The sequence below is a fragment of the Rhodamnia argentea genome, chromosome 2 (genome assembly GCF_020921035.1).
Source record: "Rhodamnia argentea isolate NSW1041297 chromosome 2, ASM2092103v1, whole genome shotgun sequence".
In the NCBI taxonomy this organism is placed as follows: domain Eukaryota; kingdom Viridiplantae; phylum Streptophyta; class Magnoliopsida; order Myrtales; family Myrtaceae; genus Rhodamnia; species Rhodamnia argentea.
The window spans coordinates 5,999,962-6,019,536 of record NC_063151.1 but is presented as its reverse complement, the minus strand read 5'-3'; the positions used below and the strand labels follow the sequence as shown (position 1 = coordinate 6,019,536).

Below are 19,575 nucleotides of genomic sequence, written 5' to 3'. Positions count from 1 at the left end.
GTTGATTTTTTTTTTAAAGGAATTGGATATAACTTTTATTCAAAGCATATTTTTTTTTTTTGGGGGGGGTCAAACATTCAAGGTATTCAGCGGGACAAATTAGCTCTTATACACTAACACATGTTGCATAACTTTGGGTCTATTTTCAAATTCAACCTCATCTTTTAATTCTTATCCCCAAAATAGCTCACCTTTTCAAAGTTGTTTCTCAATTTTGTCCCCTCGTTTAAGTTGTCAATTGCATGAGATTTGCCGTCATTGTACCCCCGTGAATGTTAATAAGTTACCTAGAAATCCAACGTCTTAGAATGATAATAGCTCGTGATTTAACCTCAGAAGCGAACAGCTACCTACCAATAGGCTAAGAATTAAACAAAATTAAGGAGGTGCTTTGGCCGTAAAATTTTTTAAAGGCGAGGTTCCTTTCGGAACCAAAGGTCACTCTTTTCCCGTATAAGAGCCCAACTCATAATTGGAATTCGTGGGTCCGACTCCAACAAATGCACCCGAACCGGACTTTATAATGTGTCTATTCGAGTTGACTCCTGAACAATAGAATCCTTATCATCCATACATAACAAATTCATTCAATACATCCATCCATCGCATAAGCATTGATTCTGACCAACCCCCAAATCTTAATGACCTTATAAAGTCACAAATTGTTCGAATACTTAATTATTTGCCTTTTTTACTTGTGAAACCCTAATTCCCTAGGAAAATTGTCAAAAAAATCCTAAACATTTTGCAATTTTTATCAATTCAGTCCTAAACCTTTTAAGTACGCCGATTCAGTCTTAAACATTTTCACCTTTTGCCAATTTAGTCCCATTGATCAGAAATCACTAATTTTTAATAATATTTTGGAAAATTTTCCCTTTTTTTTTTCCTTTTCCTTTTCCCTTTTTTCGTTTTTTTCCTTTTCTTTTTCCCCTCCGACCATCACCATCAACCTCTGCGGGCGTGGGCGGCCCTAGCCTGATCTAGTGAGGCGGGTGGCCCTCACTAGATTTGGCGAGGGTGGCACTTGCCTGACGAGGACGAAGACGGCCCTCGATGCTCGGCCGAGGTTGAGGGTGATGGCCGGAGGGAAAAAGAAAAGAAAAGAAACTAAAAAAAGAAAGAAAAAGGAAAACAGAAAAAAGATAAAAAGATAAAATAAAATAAGAAATAAAGAAACTCAAAAAATTGTTAAAATATTATATCAAATTGTCCACGTGACACCGCCGGTATCCATGTTAGTGATTTCTTGTTAATAGAAGTAAATTGGCAATTGGTAAAATGATTTAGGGCTGAATCGACAAAGTTAAAAGGTTTAAGACTGAATTGACAAAAGTGCAAAAGATTTATGACTTTCTTGACAAATTTTCCCTAATTCCCCATAGTGGAAGCAATCGACTCCATATGATAGGCCAGTGATCAGCTTAAAGAACGGATTAAGAACTAATCAATTCTCCATGGAAGCTGGGGTTACTGTTTCCATTAGAGCAAACATGGAGACACGACGGCACATTTGACCTCACGACAAATTTACGTACCTCGTGCATAACATATATATTCCTGAGATAACTAATATTAATCTATTTATGTGGAAACCAGGAATTAACCTCAACCACAACATGCGACCCCCAGAACGTCGTCCGACGACGACGTAATTAAACGAAATCTTAGCGTTAATAGAATGTTGAAGTAAGCGCACACATCACGAAAACGAGTTGATAATGGCATGGTTAGGTTGGCTACCGACGGTCCTTACATGTTTGGTGAGTGAAAGGAACTTTCTTGCATACTGTATGCTGCAATCTAGAGCCAATCGTCTGGAAGAGAACTTCCCGATAGTATTAATTAAGCACACATACAAAAAACAACAAAAAAAGAAATAAAACCGATTCAAAACCCAAAAACACGGGAACATTAAAAGACAACCAACAAACCAAACAAAAACAAGTTTAAAAAACAATAGCATCAAATATTTTTACCCCCCTAAAAACTCAAAAAAAAAGCCAAAAAACCTATCACTAATTGAAACAAAAATATAACGTACAAGAACAACGCAAATTCTACTTGCCCACCAAACTTAAATCATGAAATTCATGCTGAGGTCAGGATGATCTCATCACATAAATTACTGTAGGCGATTACATCTACCACCTACGTGAAGAAATAAAGTTGCACATTTGCATTGCATTCCAAATGTTTTTGGGTGAACTTTTTTTTTATTTTTTGGGTGAACTTTGGGTAAGGAAAAATTCTTAAAGGCGCCGCAGAAGGCGAGCTTCACGTGGATGGCGTTTGTTTCGGGGAAAAATCAATAATTCGAATAATATTTTTCTGAAAAAATAATAATAATCGTTTGTAACGCTTATAAAAATGAATTAACAAAAGAAATGTTTTAATCATCAATGAAAATAATCGGGAACAAATTGTTGCTGAGACTGATATTTCTAGGCAAGACAGACATTTGATTTTCGGAGAACGTTTTCTAAATCATGGATACATGTATGGTAAGTCAATCTCAGTATGCTGCATTATTTGTCTATTTAAGTGAAAATGCTAAACTACGAGGTGGCTTTGTCCTAGTCACATGATATTGAAAAACACAACTAATCCACCTAACAAATTCTTCTTTTTAGATCATAGTAACTTGCTGTCGATATCCTCACCCTTCTCTAATGGTGGAAGAAGCAATAATGCTCTTCCGATTAGTAAAATAGTAGGATGCGTGTGCTTCCAAATACGACCCCGTTTTCGCGTTGCATTATCTAATGCGACTTCGCGCACATATCTCTAACTAACTAAGCATTAAGTAACTGTTCAGTTACCTAAACCAAAGCTATAGTGGGCACTGTATCATTAGTACGTAATAATAATAAAGAAGCTTTTGACTAAAAACACTTGTCCCTGGGGTTGACTTTAGTCGCTTAAGCAACGTTACTGGAAAGTCAAATCTCATGTCTTCATCTCAATTGTAGGAGTTAACCTCAACCGAGAGATGCGCGGAGAGGACATGTCATGCGTGCACCGTGCATGGCCACGTTGATCATAGGAATAATCAATGTTGAGATCACTTTCTCTAATGATGTTCTTTTAAAGGATTAAGTGGATCGTGTTCTATGATTCGCATAATCCTTTGTAGCTCATGGAGATTACGGTCGTAGACCTAGATGTGTGTTTTTGCTGGTCGCCTGCCATAGGCGAAGGACGAGCTCTCCCAAAGCCGGCGAGGTGGAGCTTGCCCATGGCTGGCGAGCTTGAGCCTTGCCAACCACGAGCGAAGCCGAGCCTTGCTAGCCTTGAGCGAGCTCGACATCACCCGTGGCTGGCGCTCGACGGAGGAAGAAAGAAAGAAAAAATAAAAACATTAGAAAGTATTAAAAATCAAAAAAGAAAAAAACTTAAAATATGACAAGAAGAAGAGAAGAAAAAAAGGAATGTAAAGGAGACTGGCGAGGAAAGAGAATGGAAAATAATTTTCTCTTTTAGAAAAGAAAAAATCATTTTACACACTTTTGAAAGTGTTTATATTTTCGTTGACTAGATTATTTTATGTGAATCAAATGCTAAAAAATTAAAAAAAAAATTCTACAAATCATTTTTCATGAAATGTTTCACTAAAAATGCAACGATTTCGAAAAATGTTTTTTGGAAAGTTATTTTTAAGGAAAATGACAATATTTTTCGGAGTTTGGCTAAACTACGAAAAAGACCCGGAAAATATTTTCCATCATTTGGTATGAAAAATCAGATTTGATTTTCCTCCATGGACTCCTTTTAATGATATTTTGTTTTTCTATTTTTTATTTTCATTTTTTTATTAATTTAAATTTTTTTTATCTTTATCTTTTTATCTTTTCTTTTTTATTTTTTTCCTTTTGATTTCGACCGATCGCCGGCCAAGGCAACTGGCTGCAAGCGAGCGCGAGGCTCAGCCGGTAGCTGCGATCTTGGGCTCGCCAGATCGGATTGTATTAAATATCGATCTGAAAAATTTAACGAGTGTTGGTTTCCACTTCGCTTTATCCTATACCATGCAGCGAAACGTTCCTCGATGCACTTCTCAAACTATTTGGCAACTCGCCATGGACAACTCTCCCAATTTTAAAATTGTCGTGCGACTGAGTTTTTTTCTTCTGTTTTTTTCCCCAGAATTATCTGAAGTTTATCCTAAGCATCGCGAGCTTATTTGACAAACATCAATTGGACGAAAGCTCTCATCACTGTAAGATAGACGAACATAAGGGACATTCAATTATTTGGATGCCCATTGTTTTGGCTTCATAGTAAGGGAGGCGGAAACAAACACATAGCTTATCCCCAATTTAGGCACCACAAAGAAAGAAGAAGCTAGCCGCGAGGTCGAAGCCGAATGGGAAGTCCTTTAACCGGTATAGGCATGGGGTCACAGATTTTGTTCTCATTGGGATTGATCAGACTCCAGCGAAATCCATTTACCAGATTGTGCAGGAACACGAGCAACTTCGCCCTCACAAACTCGAGCCCCAAATACGTCCTTGGCCCGCCTTCGAATGGGGACGTACGAACATGGAGCCAGTCCCGATCCTCAAACTTCGATTTGTCGAAGGTCAACATTCTTGGGTATTAACTCGGGCTGTAAAAACAATAAACTAACAAGAAGAGATTGGGTGACAATTGCCGATAAGTACTTTGTGTTTCATTGATAGGATTTTTGTACATACATTGGCTATGCAGTGTGGTGGCTTTATATAATACAAGCTAAAGTTACAGAATTAACAAAGGATACAATCATGATCTCTTCTCTTTGGAAATAATTGATCTTGATTGATAAGCAATTGGTGGAGAGATTGCAGCTAGTTGAGATTATGCTTGATACAAAATCAAGGGAGAAATTGTAGCAGGCTGAGATTGTGATTGATGAGCAAGCGACGAAGAAATTATAGTCGAATCGGGACACATCATCGTTTCTTTTGACACCCCTCCCCCCCGCGCAAGCTGATGTGGGGGAACAAACAATAAGCTTGGATTGTAGAAGTCGAAAGTGAGCCGTGGAGAGCCCTTTGGTGAAGATATCAGCAGGTTGATCGGTAGTGGAGATGTACTGAACATGCAGTTGATTTTTGGCGACCTGTTCTCGCACAAAGTGGTAACCAATTTCCACGTGTTTTGTCCGAGCATGAAAGATGGGATTCCCTGTCAAAAAGATGGCTGAGATGCTGTCACACCAAAGAACCGTAGGTCCTTTCCAAGAGACACCGAGATCGTAGAGGAGAGCTTCAATCCAAATGAGTTCAGCGGTTGTGTCGGCTAAGCTTTTGAATTCGGCCTCTATGCTAGATCGGGCGACAATCCGTTGCTTACGTGAACTCCATGAGATGAGATTTGAGCCAAGGAATATGCCAAAGCCGCCAACCGACCGTGTGGTGTCATGGTTCCAGCCCAACCCGCATCAGAAAAAGCATGAAGATCAAAATTGTGCCAACGGGTAAAGAGTATGCCCATGGTGCTGCGTGTCGTGAACGAAGCGCAATATGCGTTTGACAAACTGCTAATGGACCATCGTGGGTGCATGCATGAACCGACAGGCGGTGTTGACACCGAAGGCAATATCGGGCCGAATGAGAGTAAGATATTGCAATGCACCCACGGTACTATGATAAAGTGTTGGATTCAAGAACAACTCGCCATAATGGGTAGATGGAATATCCAAGCCTGCTATACATGGGGTGGTAATAGGCTTTGCATCCTGCATTTTTGCTCATGCAAGAAGATCCGCTGTGTATTTTGTCCGGTGAAGAAGAATACTATCTAAAGTGTGTTGTAGTTCAATCCCAAGAAAATAATGGAGTTTACCCAAGTCTTTGATAGCAAATTCATTTTGTAGAGTCTCTAGGAAAGTAGACAATGGCATTCTAGGGGATCCCGTAAGAATGATGTTGTCGACATAGACGAGCAGGAAGATGCTGTATTGGGTTACATGCAACATAAACAGTGACGAGTTAACGGTAGAAGCTACAAAACCAATAGAGACGAGAAAATTACTGAGATATTGGTGCTAGGCACGGGGTGCTTGTTTCAAGCCATAGAAAAATCGTTTCGGGCGGTAGACATGATGAGGATGGTGGGGATCAACGAAACCCGGCGGTTGATCCATGAATATTTCTTCGGTGAGATGACCATGGAGGAAAGTAGTCTTAACATCTAGCTGTCGAAATTGCCAACCCCGTGAAAATGCAACCGCAAGAACTATGCGAACCGTGACATATTTCACCACTAGACTCAAGGTTTCATGATAGTCAAGTCCTCGCTGTTGATGAAAGCCCTTTACGATTAATATGGCCTTGTATCGTTCAAAAGAGCCATATGCACGAAGCTTGACTTGAAAGACCCATTTGCAGCCAATTGGCTTACAGTGATGAGGAGATGGTACAAGCTCCCATGTCTGATTTTTCAGCAATACGGTGTACTCTTCGACCATAGCTGCTCGCCAATTCAGGTATTTTACCACCTCACTATAATAAGATGGTGGAGATGAGACCGCCACTAAAGTGGTGAGTGCATAGGTGTGATCCTTTTGCACATGTCCGTGGGGAACGGTACCATCTCGAAGTTTGGCCACTACGGGGTGGGAGGTGGCACCATTGTGGTGGTAGATCGCTAGCCTGCTGGATTGTGATCCGTGGAATAGTTTCAGTGGTAGGAGAGGTCACTTCTGGTTACAGTTGGAGAGATACTGAGCGAGAGGTGGTGGGATTGTTGTGTACAGGTGTCGACATGTAGGATGCATCGGTCCTCGACTCCTGCATATGTGAATTATTAGTTTGCAGATGCGTTAATGGGGGAACATAAATAGGTAATTCCAATGATGCTTGTGGGGACACATTTGATGGTACATCGATGATAGGAGCAGCAAATGGAAAAATAGTCTCATCAAGAATAGCATCCGCAACTATATAGAATCATCGTTGTTGTAGAGAATAACGGTGATAGCCCTTCACACCTGATAAATATCCCAAGAAAAAACAATGATGTGACCCGGGCTCCAATTTGTGCTTGGCATAGGGTCGTAGGTTGGGGTACACAGCACGACCAAAAACTCGAAGGTGCTCAATAGGTGGTGCGGTAGAAAAGAGTATTTTCTAGGGTAAGCGCTGCTGCAGAACGGGAGTAGGCGGTCGATTGATAATGAGAACTGCACTTTGAAAAGTAAAATCTAAAAAATAAGAGGGAACATACGCATGGTGCATCATAGCCAAACCCATTTCAACCACATGCCTATGTTTGAGTTTAGCCGAACCATTTTGAAGGGCCAAGCGATGACATGATGTCCGTTTATAAATGCCACGCTCCCGCAGCAATTTATTAAAAGATGCATAAAGAAATTCTTCAATGCAGTTACCTTGGATAGCATGAACACGCATATTGAGCTGGTTTTCAACAAAGTTTATATAGACTACGAAGATATGTAAAAATTGATCACGAGAGTTGAACACATAAAGCCAGGAAAATTTGGAGTAATCATAAAAAAAAACATAATATTTATTGTTTTGATGACATGTTACAAGAGCCGGCCCCCAAATGTCAAATGAACTAATTCTAGGGGGGCCGTGGACCTATGAAGAGTGGGAAGATGAGGATGACGATGACTCTCGCTAGATGCACAAGCCGAGCAAGTTGGTTGAACAAATAACGATTTATTGAACATGCAAGAAATAGTGGAATATGTAGCATGGCTTAAACGATGATGCCAAAGGACAAGAGAGCTAGATTGAGACAGGTAACAAGCTAAAGGAGAAAACTCGAATCGTCCCGACAGCTTGATGGAGTCTCGATTAAAGTTCCCTTGGAAGAGAATCTTGCCCGTACGATGGCACTTCACGTAAAACAATTAAAGTGAGAAATGAAATCACAATTGTTTTCCTATGAAAATTAACAAACGGAAAGTAAGTTTTTCTTTATAGAGGGAACAACTAGGACATTAGACAAACGAAAATATTGGGAAACAAGAGTACTTGTATGGGTTATCGGGAGGCTAGACCCATTACTTATGGTAACATGTTGATTGCCGTTGTCGGGCTGAAGAGAGGACAATTGAGGCGAATTGTTTGTGACATGGTGTGTTGCACCGGAATCTAGATACCACGGGTTCGAAAAGACCGATGGTGGCGATGGAATTTTAGCAATGTGGAGCTGTGGTGCCGAACCTAAAGATTAGGGCGGAGGCCCATGATCACGGGACACATTGACTTAGTGGCCAAAGCGATTGCATAGTTGATATTGAACACTGCCCTTTCTTTAATTTATGTAATTATCTGCATTTAGTGAGTAATTTGGGGCTGAATTTTGTGGGTCAAAGTGCTGCTCACTTCGCGAAAATTGTTGCTTAGGCCATTGTGACCTGTCCACATGAGAAGGAACCTATTGTGGTGCTTGGTGTGCTATCCGCGTTATGAACGATGCTGGAGTAGAGGTGATGGGCTAAAGCAAATCAAGCCGTGCCTCATGAGCCAAGAGCAACCCATGTAGAGACTCATGTGTAAGAGATTGGTACCGACTTTGAACGGAGATCGACACTGCTAAACTTTGATATACTGCTCCGAGCCCCCTGAACAAGTGAGTTTGATATTCTTGTGAAGAGATGTTCTCACCAATCGAGGCATGTTGATCAACAAGGAAGGTTGCTTGTTGAAGATATTCCGTGATTGTTTGATTTCCCTTGCGGAGAGTCCGAAGTTGCACTCGTAGATGTGTGGCACCGGCACTATTACATGCCGCACATGTTGAGCTAAGAAGGACCACACGGCTGCCGAACAGTCTAAATTGGAAAGCTATGCAACAATGTTGTCGGCTATGGAATTGAGAATCCATCCGAGAGAAATTTGATCTCGGGTAAACCATGTTTCATATGCTTGATTTGGTGAACTTTTGGTGGCACCATTCTCGCCGATTTCGGTGATAGTGTGTGGAGGGCATGGTTCGGTTCTATCCACAATTGACTGGCTCGAAGAAAGGGGAAGAGGCGTGCCTTCCATATGATGAAATTATCTCCGGTTAATTTTAGACCAACCGCGGGACATGTGATTGATCCCGATGAGCCTCTTATGGAAGGGATGAGAGGATACGGTGGGACAACATCCTTAATCAGGTCCGTTGGATTAGCAATACTTGGGATTGGGTTGCTTGTTGCTTGATTGCTAGCGGTAGGGTTTGAGGAAGGTGGGGTGGTGGATGAATCTGATTCGTTTGCCATCTATGCTTTTGCACGATATGGCTCTGATACCATGCAAAAATAATAAACTAACAAGAAGAGATTGGGTGGCGATTGTCGATATGTATTTTGTGTTTCATTGATAGGATTTTTATACATACATCGGCTATGTAATGTAGTGTCTTCATAGAATACAAGCTAGAGTTATAGAATCAATGAATGATACGATCATGATCTTTTCTCTTTGGAAAGAATTGATCTTAATTGATAAGCAATTGGTGGAGAGATTGCAGCTGATTGAAATTGTGCTTGATGCACAATCAAGGAAGAGATTGTAGCCGGATGAAATTGTGATTGATAAGCAAGCGATAGAGAAATCGTAGTTGAATCAAGATACGTCATTGTTTCCTTTAACACGGGTGAGCCCGCGACTGGCCGAGCCTCGAGCTCTCTAGCTTGCGTTAAGGCTAATCGCCCGGCAGCTGGACGTCGTCGAGGTCGCTATCGGTAGAGGAAGCAGGAAGGAGGAAGAAGGAGAAAAGAAAAAAAGAAAAGAAAAAGGGAAAAGAAGAAAAGAAAAAGCAAATTTAACAAAAAAAAAAGAAGATGAGGAAAATGTTTTCCTCTTCTCTATTTTTTAAGGGGCTTCTTCCATGGGTGGAATTTTTTTTTTTCTAAAATAGCTCATTTTTCGCGAACCAAACGCTGAAAAATCCGAAAAACGTTTTTCGGGAAGTTAATTTCCATGAAACAAATGAAGCTTAATAGAAGAAAAGTTAGTCATGATGTTGCAATACGAAAGGTAGGATAGACACCCTCATAGAATATGACCAAAAAATGACACATGTAGCTTTAAAAATGATTGGCTTGTTAACTACTTTGTTGATTTGTAGGTTAAAGAGAAAGGGAAATGCTCTCATAACAATACTGTTAAACTGCCATAGCAGCAGCTTTGAAAGAGAAATAACAACAGATTTCGACGTGGAACCAATGAACAAGACCAACATTAAGATATTTTGTCATGGGGCTGCATTCTCCCGCAATTCTGGTCGGAGAAAATTTTCTCCAAACAGGATGGAGGAAATTGTAGCCTTTTTTCCATTGGAGTTCATGCACTAAGGATAAATAATATCTTTTCAAATAGGAACTACACGTTTATCATGACACCATGCATGTATTCTTTTTTGACACATACATGACATACATAACTAAGCATGTATAATTGAGCTCAATATATCTTGCTCATCTCATAAGGGTTTTAATGTTTGACTATGGAAAACAAACATCTTGTGCCTTGTTTAGCACTGTGAAGACGTTTTTTCAACATAATTAGACATGTCTACTCATTAATTATTGCCCCTTCTATGCTAACCCATTAACAAAAGGAAGCGGCTAATGTGACAATCCGGCGATCTTGTCGATTAATTCTGACTACACAATCCCCAGATCAATGACCGTTTTATGCAAAATACGCGGTGATGATATGTGGATCTACGATTGAGATTGTACCTCCCTTACTACTACCGTCATGGAAACATTTCTCTTAACAGAAAGGCAAGGTAGTTGGGTAAGCCTAGAGGCATTTCTCTTAACAGAAAGGCAAAATAGTTGGGTAAGCCTAGAGGCAACTGAGGAGCAATATGTGGTATATATTTGCATGTGATTAGTCAAAGAGGTGTATTAAATACGTGCAGCATATATTTTCAATTACATACAGAGAAAACTGAGGAGCAATTTAATGTGTTGATACATGAATCGGCACTTGAAGATTGACTGAGGGGATCATATGACAGCAATTAAAAGAGCACATGCGCAACAGTGATCACCGGTCATAATGCCGTGAGCATCTTGAGTCTTTAGTCAAAATGTTCATCTCTTGCCTCGAGACTGTAATGATTCGAAGCTGTTCAGATCCAGCTAGGGAGTTCCTATTTTCGGAGGATGAACAGAACAGTGAAAATTCCTGTAGATCAAGAAATAATCCTAGCTAAAAGCCAGCAGGTAGAGTTGAAATTTGTGTCCTAGATCACGCGTGACAACACATGGCAAGCTTATCTTTATGGTACAAACAAGCGCACCGGCTCATCATTCTCGGTTATGAATCCCACGTGATGCTATGGAAAATTCCATACAATATGTTGGTTCGGACCGTTTGAGCTGCTAGCAAGCATTCAGTGATCCTCTAATACATTTACTAAACTGAATGTGATCGTTCGGATCTTGTTAAATTCATGTTCAATTCAGTTCATATACTAAATTCAAGTTATAATTTCTCCCCACTTACATGTACCTGGGCCATACCCCTAATCATCCGATAAGAATTGGATGTGAGGAATAGACTTTCGAATTCAACTTTGACCGAGCAACCAAAAAACCATGCAATAAAACAGTACAGTCTGAGACAAAAGATGAAAAAATCATGCATCACAGATGGATGTGATGGTCAATGGTCATATGGATTGGATGCTCTTTTCCTGTACTCTCTTTTTTTTTTTTTTCCCTTGTCATGTTCTTCCATCCCAATCATGAAAAATTAGGTGGGGATTGATATTGAATGGCCAGGGGCACTCTATTTATCCTTATCAATCCCACCTGGCAGCCAAAAAATGAATCTTAGTACAATGCTCTTAATGTGGACAACCATAGACCTGAGCATCGGCCTGTCATATGACCGGACAGTTTGGCATCTTCCCATTTCAACTTCACTTTGAAAGATGAGCATCTCCATCTTGATTCGAACTTAGGAGTTGGACCAACATCAAGTTTTCCTAGGGCTGAAAGCTGTGGTGATGATTTGATTGGGAGGGCTTAAAAGTTGCAGCACGTGTTGCTATTTACAACCCTAGTATGAGACTCTCGTCGACGCTTTGACGAGATAAACGCGTGCCAGTAAATCTAGCTGTCGAATGCATGAACTAGATTTGTCGAGGATATGAAACGTGCATCTTCCTCAAAGAGTTTTAACCCGAAATAGCAAAAAGCAAATGAGGTTCTTTTGAATGATGATGTCTTCATCATGTGATGGGAGCGAGCTTGGACCGGAATCAAAGTCCTGACGGATTCATTCCAAGTGTTGGGAAAAAGAAAGAGAAAAGAAGGGACTGAAAACGAAACCTCCCTACCTTTTGAAAAGAAATACGGCATAGTTTAATAAAATTCTCACGTGCGTATTCCTCTTAGAGAGCGGCATTACCGAGAGCCATCGACAAATACATAGTAGGCCGAGAGAAATGAAGCCGTGGACAATGAATCGACATAAACCCAAGTAGAACAACTGTTGAGCCTGCTTTTTTAGTCGTTCATTATCCTAATTTTCTAACACCTAAAAGTAGAATTCAACGAGTGCATTAAACAGGATTCGTTAGTCATGTCATCGGGGTTATGTCAAGTTAATATCCAACACAATTCTATAAGGAAATTCATGAATAACAATCACATCTAGAAAGGAAATGAACGTGAGAAAGGACTTGTGCGCTTGATCTCTTATTGACAAACCGATTAAATTATTAGTTTTGGTATCGTTGTTGAGTCTTTGCTTAATCTTCTCGTACATTCAAATAGTCGATTATCGGAGAAGTAGCACATCGAAAGAGAATTCCAATTATGTAAGTAATGAATATTGCTTATTGTTAGGGTATGGTTCATATTTTCCATCTATAAGAAAGCATATGAGTCCCTCTTATGAGCCGTTAAAGGGCTTTTATAATTTAGACTTTCATTTTATTTGTAATTTAAGTTTGGACCTATGAATAGCTACTAAGTATTATATTTTTTTCATTTGTAATTGAAAGTTGTAATAGGGATGTATTGTTGGATGTGACCCTAGTTTAAAGGTGGATTAAGATAAATTTTGTGTTTCGATTTTTCTTTCTCGCATTTATATTCTTATTTCATTATAGTTGTACACCTAATCATAATACTTACTAGTGATTTTTATAGTAACACATTTTTTAGGGATTGCGTGAACGAATCTGAAATTATCATGAGCGACTGTATGGATGTTATCGTTGCCCGTGACGATCCAGACAAGTCAGATCGACGAGGTCCGGGGTGCTTAGTTTTAGGTCCCCAGATCTCCTGGTCAATCGACCAGAAAAGGAGCCGTGACTCGCGAGATGGCCTGATCCAAAGTTCATGCAACTTGGCTCATCGGCTCCGAGCCATGCACTGCTTATGATTTGAACGCACGTCGTGTGATTTTGCGTTACACTGTCTATCCACGTGGCACCCTAACGTTAATTACGATACGTGCCTCGAGAATGCAAATTACTTGCGTCATTCGACTGTGCGTGTGCGTGTGCGTGTGCGTCAATCGCTTCTTGAATCGAAACCGGTGGTCTAATCAAACTACACGACAAGAAGCCAGTCTTGTTGAGGGCGCAAAGTGCAAACTCCACCATTCGCCACTCGACACAGCACAATATCGCAACTCTTTCTTTCTCTCTCTCTTTGTTATAAAGAAATTTTCAAATTTGATGGGAGCGACTTTAAATTCTTGATTTTGACGAATTACACGCGTGGCTCATATTTACATGATCTAAGAACTTAGATGCACTGAAAACGCGCAAGAGTAAAGCAATATATAATGACTCGATAAAGATCTTGTCTGAAGTGATTGTACCTTAATTATTAACTTTTTCTACTAAGACCCGTAGTCTCGGATTTTAGTAAAGTAATCAAACTATGATAATGTTTGAGGAGACGTAGTTTGGTAAAAGAAAACATTCGATTAAGCTTCTAATTAGATGCATTTGCTTTTTTAGTGAACTGAGATTGATTGCCATGAAATCGAAATTGTATATGCCATAAAATTTATAAATCGAGACTATTGGAAAAGGATCGGTGAATTCTTAAAAAAAAAAAAAAGATGTGTCCTAGGAGGAAGAATACTTAGTATATACATGTTGGGCACATCATTCGCGTCGTGATTATTTTACACGGTAATTTCCTGGGAGAGATGTATTTAAAGCCCGGAGCCTTGTTCCTGGAGAGAAGACACGTTTCTCTAGTGGTGAACAAAGGGCGGTTCTGATTACCGAATCCGATTGACTTTAACCCCGTTCCTTATCCTCCCTTCCTATTTATATACACATCTCTTCCCTTCAATTAATCATCACTGACTTTAATCACTCCTGTTTCAAGAACCCCGAGACTCTCTCTCTCTCTCTCTCTCCCTCTCTCTCTCTAATTGCAGCATTCGTCGAGAAAGAGCGAGTTATTCTCACACAACATGGGAAAGTCTCCGTGTTGCGACAAGAACGGATTGAAGAAGGGCCCGTGGACGGCGGAGGAAGATAAGAAACTGGTCGAGTACATTCAGAAACACGGCCACGGAAAATGGCGGACCCTTCCGAGAAATGCAGGTAAGTTATGGACTCATGTTGGGACGCCAAAGTGACGCTGTGTACATGATTGTTCATAGTTGACGCATCAAGCTTCGCTTCTTATGTGATTAACAGGGCTCAAGAGATGTGGAAAGAGTTGCCGCCTGCGGTGGACGAACTACCTGCGGCCCGATATCAAGCGTGGGAGGTTCACGTTCGAGGAGGAAGAGGCCATCATACAGTTGCATGGTGTTTTGGGCAACAAGTAAGAACACATATAAGGATTTCTGTTTTTTTGCAATTTCCATGGGTGCTTCCATGGATTACCTAACTTGTGGACTCCTTGAGCTTCTGAATGACTTTGGAAAGAGTTTGCGATTTCTGTTCTCATGCAAATTATTGGACTGCGATCATAAATATAATCCCACCTCTCTTTCTTCTTTCTTGGTTTTTATATTCCCTTTTCAATGAATAATATACCATAATCCCATGTGTGGATCTTAAGATATGTTTGGTCAACACTAAGGTTTCATTTTCTTGGACAGGTGGTCGGCTATCGCGGCTCAATTGCCCGGGAGGACCGACAACGAGATCAAGAACTACTGGAACACCCACATCAAGAAACGGCTGCTTAAGATGGGAATCGACCCTGTGACTCACGCCCCGCGCCTCGATCTTCTCGATCTATCCTCCTTCCTCACCTCATCTCTCCACGCTCATTACTGTTCCCAATTCATGAACGCACCGAACGCTCTCAACATGAATGGCTATGCCGTGAGTCCGGACCTCCTAGACTTGGCGACCACTCTCTGCTCTTCAAGTTTCAAAAGCCCAGAAGCGCCGCAAAACGTCCTAGAAATCACCCCACAAGTTCTAGAGCAGTTCCAATATTCATTGCTAGCAAACCAGCTCCATAACCCACTAAACAATGCTCATTTCCCAAATGAAAACCGGCCCATGCACTCGAATAATGCTAGGGAAATACCCCCATCAAACCCTAGTAATTTCGTTAGTTGCCACCAGAACTCTATTCCAAGCTATTGGCAAGCTGATGGCGATATTCAACCTCAGCACATTAACATTGATGAAACTTCAGTTTCTCTGCCAAACCATGGATTCGACGTTTCCTGTCGTTTCAACATTGACCATTTCTCGTCAGGACACCTTGTTTTTCAATCAAACGACGCCAACAAAGTCCAAAATTTCGGTCTCGGCTCGTCATCTCTTTCGTCGCCTATGTCTAGCTCCCTCACTTTGAATTCATCATCCACGACATCGGCGGCGTACCTCAGTGGCTGCAACAAAGAAGATAGAGACGGTCACGGTTGTCACATTATGCCGTCTCTGTATGATGCTGCTCCGAACAGCTTCTATGTCAACGGAATTATGTAAGCACGCAAATTCGCCTTGTGGCACCCATAGATGTCAAGTCTCTGAATTAATCAAACCCTTGACAGTAACTTCTCAGTTTTCATACAATCTTTACTTTTGCTTACTGGGACCTGTCTTTCACGCAATGTTTTCTATATTATTGAACTTTTAGTATGGTGACAAATTAATCAACATGACGAGCTTTTTGATGGACGTATGGGGCGCCACCGCTATTTCATGGGAGAAAAAAGATAAGCTATTCTAATGATATACGTCAAAATTGCTCAAGCAATGGAGTTGGAGAAGATCTTCATCAAGATATGGAGTCAATTCGTTTACGCTATATATTAGATTTGTCACGCTGAGCAGGAATGAGCCGTTAATAGATCAAACCAAACCCTACACGAACAAGATCTTGAAATGTTCTATTAATATAACAAGCGTTTTGCTGTTAAATAATTATTTCAACGTCGAAATATACGTTTGTTATGCATCCATGTAGATGGTTGTCTAGAAAGAAAATTATTTGCCATTCTATATTTGGGTGGTTGCATTTGTATATCGGCTAAGTTCTGAATAAGATGTATATCGGTTAATTTTCTCTATTGTAACAGGGACTCTAAGTTTCATGATTTTGCATTACATGCTTGTCAACCTAGTGAATACGCACTCCACCTAACGAGTATACTTCGTAGAGTGATTTTGTGTTCTTTACAAACCATACGTGATACGTGTGACTCAATTTTTAGTCGCTTCGAAGGATTCAAGGCAATTTCAAAATGGTGATGCTTATCGGACCTACTTCAACAATAAGTTGTCAGCATGTTCGCGAAAGGCCAATTAGAATATGTTCCGTCACTACAGCCGAAATTTAGTTTCTTGATTTGAATAATATTAAGTCTTGGAGAAACAATCCATTTATCAACTTGGACTGTACTTGCCAGTCTCCCAAGAACAGTGATCATGGAATTAGGGCACGTGGTCTAACTGTTGGCAATCCCAAAGTCAACTTTTCTTCATTTTTCAATAAAGTGTGAGAGAGAGATATATGCAAATGTCGCAAGTAATCCGAAATCGGGCAGAGACGAAACAGTGAAAGTTCCGGCTGCAAATGGGATTAAAGAACGTGGCAAAGTGATTAAAGTCTACGTAAAATTCTTCGTAAGGTCGTACGTGATTGGACAGAAGGAAGTGGGGGGGAAAATAATGTGGGATAAAATAATTGCAAAAAAAAAAAGAAAAGAAAGAGGACAAAGCCACGAATTAAATCGGTGTCTGAAGTTGCGTCTACGTTTCGATCTCTTTGCCTTTTGTTAACGTTGACTCGTCTCGTGGATCCCGACAATCCTCTACGCTTGCCCTGACTCGCTGAGCCCGTGTTTTCCCGACACGTGCCCAATTCCAATTTTGACCAGCGATTTTGACTGTGATTTTCTTGTCTCTTCTTACGATTTCAAAAGATTGATCGAAGTACTTTATTGTACGCTTGAGATGCTTATTTTCACTCAAGCCGCTGGAGAAGACCCCGAAATCAACTTAATGCCATCCAACTTGGATCACAACTTCACAAGCTCTCATTATTGAGTCAACAATTAAATATACTACTTCTTAAGCTTCTAGTTAATTTCGAATAATCATTAATTTGAAGGGATAATGACACAAACGGTCCATGAACTTTGGTGCAATATATAAAGCGGTTTTTAAACTTCATTTCGATGTGTAATATGGTCCATCAACTTTTAGTTTGTTCAATATGGTTCTTGAACTCTTGATACATACTCAATGTAATCTTTGAATTATATGATAATTTTTAATATTATCCTTCCATTAGTTTAAGGTCAAGCATAACATTAAACATTTTTATATAATCTAAGGATTAAATTGAATATGTGCCAAAAGTCTAGGGACTATATTAAACAAACTAAAAGTTCCATGGACGACATTGCACATTAGGCTAAAGTTCAAATGCTACAATGAACAAATTAAAAATTTAGGGATTACATTGTACGTTGAGCCAAAGTTCATAAATCATTTGTTACGTTTTTCCTAATTTGAATAAATTAAAAGTTTAGGGACGATATTGCATATTAGGCTAAAGTTCAAATATTACAAAAAACAAAGTAAAATTTACGGATTACATTACACATTAGGCCAAAGTTCATAAATCATTTATATGATTTTCCTTAATTTGTAACATCACTTCGTATAGCTACCGGAACTATTTAGACTTTCAATATATCTTGTAAGGAGAATTTTCCCAATGTCTCGGAGATAAAAACATGTGCAAAGATGAGAGTGTCGCTAACAATATTGCCTAGTGGCACTTTTCAATAATGCATATCAAGCGCCTTGTATGTTTACCATGGACTGTCATTGGTTCTATAGACTAGGATTAACACTTAATGACAGCATAATTAATTGGTGCATGTGAGAGGAGGCCTTTTCTCAAAAGTTCAGCAAAATAACTGAGCTCCCATCTTAGGCCGGTCCAAATTCTTGCTGGATCATGGCCCAAATGGCTTGAGGCCCATCAAGGTTCATTACCCAAAAACAGATGTGGCCGATGCCAAAACTGTGTTACATGTAGGACTGTTCGTAACTGGGCCGTGCTGGCCCACGTACCAGGCCCTTTTTGTCAATCAATTTTTTTTTTTAAAAGGGGAAAAATACAGAAAAGAAGCAAACTTTTGAATTAATTAATTTCGAATAAGAAAAATGACACGAGCGTGATAATTGTTTCCAATATCCAAGATTGTACATAGTACGTTCAATATATATTGTCATAGTATACTAGTATTATTTGAATTATAATATTATTTGGGTAAATTTGGCTAGCCGATTCGGGACTAGGCACACGCCCTCATTAACGGTAATTGTTCCTTTTGTACTGCCACAAATGTAGGTAGAAGCTATCTAACACTGTTTATACACCACTACAATAGGTCCGGGATTTGTTTAATCTCAAAAAATTCAGATATGACAGTGCCTCTTCTTCTCGGTCGATAACCGAACTGGGGTGCATTGACATTTTACTCATATGTTGTCTCGTTGGACCACGTAATCCAGAAAGTGTAAGAGTCTGTCGACTTTTGAATGGCGGCTCAAGAGATGGTTATCATTTCTAAATATCTCATTTGGCAATCAAAGAGCCTGTCGACTCGTGAATGTCGACTTAGGAGATGGTTGTAATTCTTAAATATCCATTTTGGAAATCAGTTGATCAAACTATTGTTGTTGTCTATTGCGATATCTAGAGTGCGATAACAACGAACGAAAAAAGAGAAAATGATATTGATAAATGGTTTTAGAAAGTAAATACAATATTTTCCTTTATATTCGTGCTTTTGTCATATACGCACATAAATACAATATAAGTACATCAAGACCCGGTCTGTCTCGCGTCAGATTGAACAGTTTCACCGTTAAATTCTCAATCGACAAATTATTCCCACAATTCACATTACTTGTAAAATTCAGTGAAAAAAATGTCACTTCTTTAATTTGAGCTCTTGAAACTATTATAGAATGCAATTAACAAGCGATTTTTTTAATTTAACCACCGATATCATACATGCCTAACTATGGCGAGAAAAAAGTCCGGAAAGGCCACTCCTAATTACCACTGCATTAGATTTATGACTTTTTTGACACTTTCTCCTATCAAAATGAAGTCATGTGGTAGAAAGACAAAAAAGA

The 19,575-nt window shown here is 39.8% G+C and overlaps 1 protein-coding gene and 1 long non-coding RNA gene across 2 annotated transcripts in view; both read left to right on the top strand.

Annotated features, from left to right (window-relative positions):
* The first annotated feature begins 13,109 nt into the window (after positions 1–13,109).
* Positions 13,110–19,575, top strand: part of LOC125313821 — a 28,154-nt gene continuing 21,688 nt past the window's right edge. Inside the window, exon 1 of the long non-coding RNA XR_007197484.1 lies at positions 13,110–13,122. This is a non-coding gene — a long non-coding RNA (uncharacterized LOC125313821). The remainder of the gene's footprint in view (positions 13,123–19,575) is intronic.
* Positions 14,321–16,060, top strand: LOC115755647 (transcription factor MYB74). The gene is made up of 3 exons (XM_030695120.2): positions 14,321–14,547; positions 14,644–14,773; positions 15,054–16,060. The coding sequence occupies exons 1-3, from the start codon at positions 14,415–14,417 to the stop codon at positions 15,898–15,900; spliced, it is 1,110 nt and encodes a 369-aa protein (XP_030550980.1). The 5' UTR covers positions 14,321–14,414; the 3' UTR covers positions 15,901–16,060.

Excerpts from the sequence above, each read along its gene's own strand:
- LOC115755647 (XM_030695120.2), top strand. The coding sequence starts at position 14,415 with ATGGGAAAGTCTCCGTGTTGCGACAAGAACGGATTGAAGAAGGGCCCG. Across the intron at positions 14,548-14,643 it reads GACCCTTCCGAGAAATGCAG|GGCTCAAGAGATGTGGAAAG; the intron begins GTAAGTTATGGA and ends TGTGATTAACAG. Across the intron at positions 14,774-15,053 it reads CATGGTGTTTTGGGCAACAA|GTGGTCGGCTATCGCGGCTC; the intron begins GTAAGAACACAT and ends TTTCTTGGACAG.